The 6240-nt window shown below is 35.4% G+C and overlaps 1 protein-coding gene across 2 annotated transcripts in view; it reads right to left on the reverse strand.

Annotated features, from left to right (window-relative positions):
* LOC128206015 (replication factor C subunit 1-like) overlaps positions 1-5679 on the reverse strand; it is a 34332-nt gene extending 28653 nt beyond the window's left edge. For both annotated transcript variants that reach the window (XM_052908137.1, XM_052908136.1), the window contains exons 1-3: positions 5570-5679; positions 1510-1983; positions 567-699 (exon numbers count right to left, since the gene is read on the reverse strand). In XM_052908137.1, the coding sequence (XP_052764097.1) occupies positions 567-699; positions 1510-1983; positions 5570-5572 (610 nt within the window). In that variant the 5' untranslated portion in view covers positions 5573-5679. The remainder of the gene's footprint in view (positions 1-566; positions 700-1509; positions 1984-5569) is intronic.
* Between the last annotated feature and the right edge of the window lie 561 nt (positions 5680-6240).

Genomic DNA, 6240 nt, shown 5'->3' on the forward strand with positions numbered 1-6240 from the left:
AATACCACATTCAATTAACTCAAGATTATGAATATACGATTTGCCAATTGAACACTTTCTACATGTCTAAATATTGCAAAAGTAAAATCATTAAGTGGAAACTTCTAATCTTTAAATAATTTAGTGAAGCCTTACGTTTCAAAGTAACCCTTATATAAATATCTGCCAATTGTACAAACTGGGTATTACTTTGGTTTGGTTAAGCTAGCCAAAATGTTTATTGATTGGTCAATATCGATCCAATTATTACTGTTGCCCAATCAAAATGCTTTTAAGAGCAAACTAGCCAAAAGATAACCTGTGGATAACTTATCCAATCGGCTGCTGGTAAATCACTTAACCCATTGAAATCAAGACTTTTGGATGAACAAGCCTGGACTATTACACATCTTTTCAGTTTAAAACCAAATTTTATAAAACCCTGCTAAATAAATTCAGAATTTGAACAAGTTCTGTAGGCATTACAGAGCGGGCTTGGGCTTACTTTCGCCACTGAAACTCAAAATAAAGCTTTAAAGATACAGATGGGACAAATTTGATTGGACGATGTCGGCATGTACATGTACCTGAATCTAGGAGTTTATGTTTCTTTTTGCCCCGCCGTTTTGCCTTTGACTTTCTAACCACAACCTCATCATCGTCTTCATCTTCATCTGACTCTAGCTTTTTCTCTGTGACAAAATCCTCATCATCTGAATCCTGCCATAAAAAACATTGATGAAGGTTACAGTAGTCATGTGTGTGCAAGTCCTAGCGTGCATCAGACACTCCCAAGAAAAGGAAGTGAATATCGGAAGTAAAATCAGTATTTACATTTACAGTATTCATGATACTAACTTTTCAGAATTTGTGTATGTGAAGTCAGTGATATCTGAATGGATGGCTATTAGTTCAATTATTGTAATAAATGTAATGCTACATGTGCAATTATACTAGTCCAACAATAGGAAGATTAAAATGTACTACTTCCCTAAAAAACAAGTTTTCTATGATATTACCAACAGGCTCAAAGGAGTTCTGACCAAAGCTGCTTTAAGCATTTGAATTAAGGTGCCATGGAATGCCACAACCATTTCTTAGCAATCATAAATTTCTATTACATCCCAATCAGAACAATTTATTCCTGACCCCTTGCTTACTCATATACGTCTTTCCAAAAAGCAAACAAGAAATTCCCAATTTGTGTTGAAGCTGGACAATCACACCAATTTCATATGGAAAAAGTGACGTATTTTTAAACTAGTAATTACATCACATTCATCTAAATTTAATGTTGTGATTTTTCAAGCATTTTTGTTCATTTGGAGGTAAAATTTAAACTCCCAATTTTATTAAAATAACTCTGATTCGAAAGGCTGAGCCCGCCCCCCCACGTAATGTTTGACACAGTTATGCGAGGTACCGTCTAACTGTAAAAGAAACAAACTGATTTTTTCTCCTTTTATGCAATGTTCGACACAGCTCAGCCATTGTACATTCCTAACGGGGCAATATTATGAAATTACATACCTCAATTTTTCTTTTCTTTCTACTTGTCTTTTTTGCCAATGCCTCCCCGTCAACTTCATCTTTCTCCGAGGTGCTCGAGTCCAGCTTCCGCTTCGTACTTCTATCTTTAGATTTTTTACTATCACTAGACTTATCCCTACCCTTTGCCTTTGGCTTTGCCTTGCTTTTATCGTCGTCTACAACTATCACCTCTTCATCTTCAAATGACACATCTTTCACCTTTGTCTTATGTTTCTCTTTCTTATGTCCGTCTTTGCTGTTACACTTATCAGTGTTAGTTTTAGCTTTTTTAATTTGTTTTTCCGGTTTTTCAACCTTTTTATTTGCATTTTCATCTCTATGATCAGTCAAGTCAATTGTTTCTATTGGTTTCTGTTTATCTTTACCATTCTTGATTTTTGTGAGGTCAGCGCTGGGCTTGGCACTCGAGTCTGACCTCTTCACTGGTTTTGCACCAAAAAAATTCCTGATATCCTGAAAAATAATTTAAGATAAAGAGTTTTGGTTTGATATTTCCATGAACACTGATCTACCATCCTTATCAAAATGTTGTTATCTTATTAATATAAACACAACATCAATATTACAAAATAACTTTGATGTCACACAAACTATGCTTAAGGGTTTAGGCTAAGTTTTTAAAAGGGCAGAATACTGCAGAAGATGAGGGTGTTAAAGAAGAAAGCTACCTTTTATAGTGACTATGATTTAAGAATAATCCATCATTTCTAGAAAAGGTCCAGATTGAAAAAATCTTTACTTGTTACCGAATTGTCTAAAAGCCGCGTGTTAGCATATTCATTAGTTAATTAGTATCAAAACCCTGACGGAATTAAAAACCAATATTGCATCACACTGAGTAGCATTCAGGGACTCACTCTGCCTGGGAAGTATGAAGGCATGGCAGGTTGTAACTGATTGGTTAGGTGCTGGAGAGGTATCTCCGCATTTCGATTTTTTTATCAGTAAACTTACCGGTAGTCTAAATGGTGCAATTTCCTGTATTTTCAGCAAATTTAAAGTAGTTTTCATATCAGAAATTTAGGGGGAAAACCCTGCTTATGTACCAATTTACTAAAGATCATGCACCAGTCAATTGTAACCACGGCCCCCCCAGGTCCGGGGGTATACTGGGGATAGCTGGGGAAATGAGCCGTGTTTTTACCTTCCAGGTGGCCCGCAGTGCCGGGTGAATGCAGTGGTTTTGTCTCCACGCCAAATTTAGCAGGGAATGGGCCTTTCCTCGAGTCCCTTGGGTGCGGGGGCATTTGGCGGGGTTTCACGAGCAGTTCTTCCCCGCAGGAAGGGAACTTTGCCCGGGCTTGGCCCGAAAGTCAAAGTTCCCGCTATTCCCCGGACCTGGGGGGCCGTGGTTACCATTGACTGGTGCATTAGTTGTAAATTACTTATTTTTGGAAGTGAAGTAACTGTCATTGTTGTTAAAGACTCATAGTATGTTTTTGACACGGTTTGATCACATCAGCACAGGTGTCTTTTTTACATATTTACGTTTACAAATAACGTTATATTTATATTTACAAATAAGGTTATGAACATAAGCAATTTTATTTATTTTCAAAATATAATGTTGGGCACTAAAAAAAATCAATCAATCGATTGTGCTAACATTGATAAGAAAGATGGAGTTTTTATTTATTATGTTTATCAAATGTACGAAGTCGGACGATTATTGGAGATGTTAGGATCTACAGCCTTGATCATGATTGGATGATGCGTCATGAGATATTACTCCAGACAAGCCTTCTGGCTGTCAATCAACCATTACGAGAGTAGTAAAGCTGTTACTTGTCAATGTTGATTAGAGTTTTAATAAGCCTCATCGCGGTAGGTATAAATGGCGTCAGTGCAATAAAAGCATGTCTGTTATTAGCCTAGCCAAAAGGCACGTCTTGTCTGACAAGCCATAAAGGCCTGGCAAAAACTTTGTGCGCAAGAGCCGCGGAGATAGTGGTCTTCTGATTATTGCATAATCGGAAAACCATGAAATGTTCTCAACAAAACCTCTACCCAAATGATGCACAAAAAACTAGTCTTAGAAAATAATTCAAAACATATTAAACATTTAACAATTAAAAAATAATTCCATATTAGTATGCAGAATATTAGGGCAATATTATGATTCTGTTTATACACACTGGACCAACAAAATAGTCACAGAACCTAGTTTAGCAACTGTCAGTAAATTTGTTAACAAATGCACCGAAAATGACCCAACAACAACTACGCATGTGTACAATGCTGGCATTGCTGGACTTTCACAGTAATTAAGAACTCACATTATTAGAGAATAGAACATACTTAGCATTCTACCCAGTACCATTGTTACCTGGGACAACTGTATGATGGGGACAGGGTGAACATAAATTGTGTTGACGTCATGGCAGACAGTTAGTCCAAATAATTGTACGTTGACGGATTTTTTTTAGATTTTTGATATGGCAAATCCTTCACGTACAAATTGTTTAATATCAAAAGTGGGTAGTTGTTCCGATCAGGATTCCGGGTTAAAGCATATAGCGTCATAAAATATCATAAAAACAAGAAATATTACATGATAATGTTATTTTATATTAGTTCCGTACACAAAAAATAAATATCCAACTTAAAACTATGAGTTTGACGGCTTTTCTTCATTTCATTCGGTCAAAACATAACGATATATACATGAAGGGCACCTGCAAGGCTTTCAGGGCACAGTTTTAAATCGCTTGGAACATTTCGGCCATGGCCGAGTTGTTACAATTGTATAATGAGGTCTATCTCGAAGCTTTGTCGGAGGAGGCCGAGTTATTACGATTGTATCGAGTTGTTCCCCTTCGCATAATTGTTGTCTGCGTCAGTCAACTTTCGTTTTATTGGAAAGGTAAACAACTTGTTTGAATGCATTAAATGCTTGTTTAGTGAAAAATAACATTTCACTTACATGGTAAAATATGAATATAACTCTATATGATCAATTTCAACCATAAAATACTTCACTTAAAACAATGGCAATATTTTTAAAACACCCCCGTTTTTTGCACTTTCCCGTTTAGTCCAAATAATTGTACGTTGACGGTTTTTTTTTTTAGATTTTTGATATGGCAAATCCTTCACGTACAAATTGTTTAGTATCAAAAGTGGGTAGTTGTTCCGATCAGGATTCCGGGTTAAAGCATATAGCGTCTATAAAATATCATAAAAACAAGAAATATTACCAGATAATGTTATTTTATATTAGTTCCGTACACAAAAATTAAATATCCAACTTATAATAATGAGTTTGACGGCTTTTCTTCATTTCATTCTGTCAAAACATTACGATATATACATGAAGGGCACCTGCAAGGCTTTAGGGCACAGTTTTAAATCGCTCGGAACATTTCGGCCATGGCCGAGTTGTATCGATTGTATGACGAGGTCTATCTCGAAGCTTTGTCGGAGGAGGCCGAGTTATTACGATTGTATCGAGTTGTTCCCCTTCGCATAATTGTTGTCTGTGTCAGTCAACTTTCGTTTTATTGGAAAGGTAAACAACATGTTTTAATGCATTAATTGCTTGTTCAGTGCAAAATAACATTTCACTTACATGGTAAAATATGAATATAACTCTTTATGATCAATTTCAACCATAAAATACTTCACTTAAAACAATTTCAATATTTTTATAACACCCCCGTTTTTTGCACATTCCCGTTTAGACGTTAGGGATTGGAAGAATCCCGTATAACACGTCTATTATTTTAGACTATTTCCCGTTTAGACGTTAGGGATTGGAAGAATCTATTATTTTAGACTAGGCGGACAGTATTAAAATCAACCGACAATGTCCAACAGGTTTTCGTGTTAACTGCTACTACACGTTATTTTGTAAACATGAATATTTTTCTTTATCATGAAATTGCCATAAGAGTTCAACAAGTTTGAAACATCATGGTTTGGGCAGGGCAAGTGACAAATGAAATGTTACTTTCTCCAGTTTCGGATTTGGGTAGTGGATGGGGCACCTGTTTTTTCAAATATGATGTTTTGAATAAAATTGATATACATAGTTATTTACCATTATCAGATAGTGAATAAATACTGTCTTTATTCTGTTGACAATTATAAATTTGTCGAATTGACAGAATTGTTGTTTATATACATTTTCGCGCCAAATAGCGTAGTGCGCATGCGCTGCCTAGTAGAAATATTGTACCGCATACATTTAGGTTACACGACACCGAAGCAACTTTTCCAACCCAGCGAGGTACCGCTGTATAATGGTTAGATTTTTCAAGAATATAAATTAAGGATAATAACCGTAAACACTTGAAACAGCATGATTTACATGTAATAACATGTATTGCTAAAAAATATTTTGAAAATATTACTGAGATGTCGAGGAAGCTCTGAATTCACCATGTCATTTTAAAGTTTTAGCCTAGATTTTTCTGACAATATCAGAAATAGTAATGTACAAATACATGGATGCTCCTATTATTGGGCCAATCCCTACCTAAACGCACAAACCTATAAACCATTCTTTACGAATATGTCTGTGGATGTAGCAAATCATAACACCCTATAAAAAGTTGTCGGGGAAAAAACCCAAGTAGTTTAATTGTTTGATAGATGTTTATGATATAGAAATTTGAAAACAAAAAATAAGAAATTAAGAATAAACATTAGCCATTGAATTGAAAGTTTGATAATTAATATTCAAACTGCCCACTGGAATATTTTCTATAT

The sequence above is a fragment of the Mya arenaria genome, chromosome 10 (genome assembly GCF_026914265.1).
Source record: "Mya arenaria isolate MELC-2E11 chromosome 10, ASM2691426v1".
Lineage (NCBI taxonomy): Eukaryota > Metazoa > Mollusca > Bivalvia > Myida > Myidae > Mya > Mya arenaria.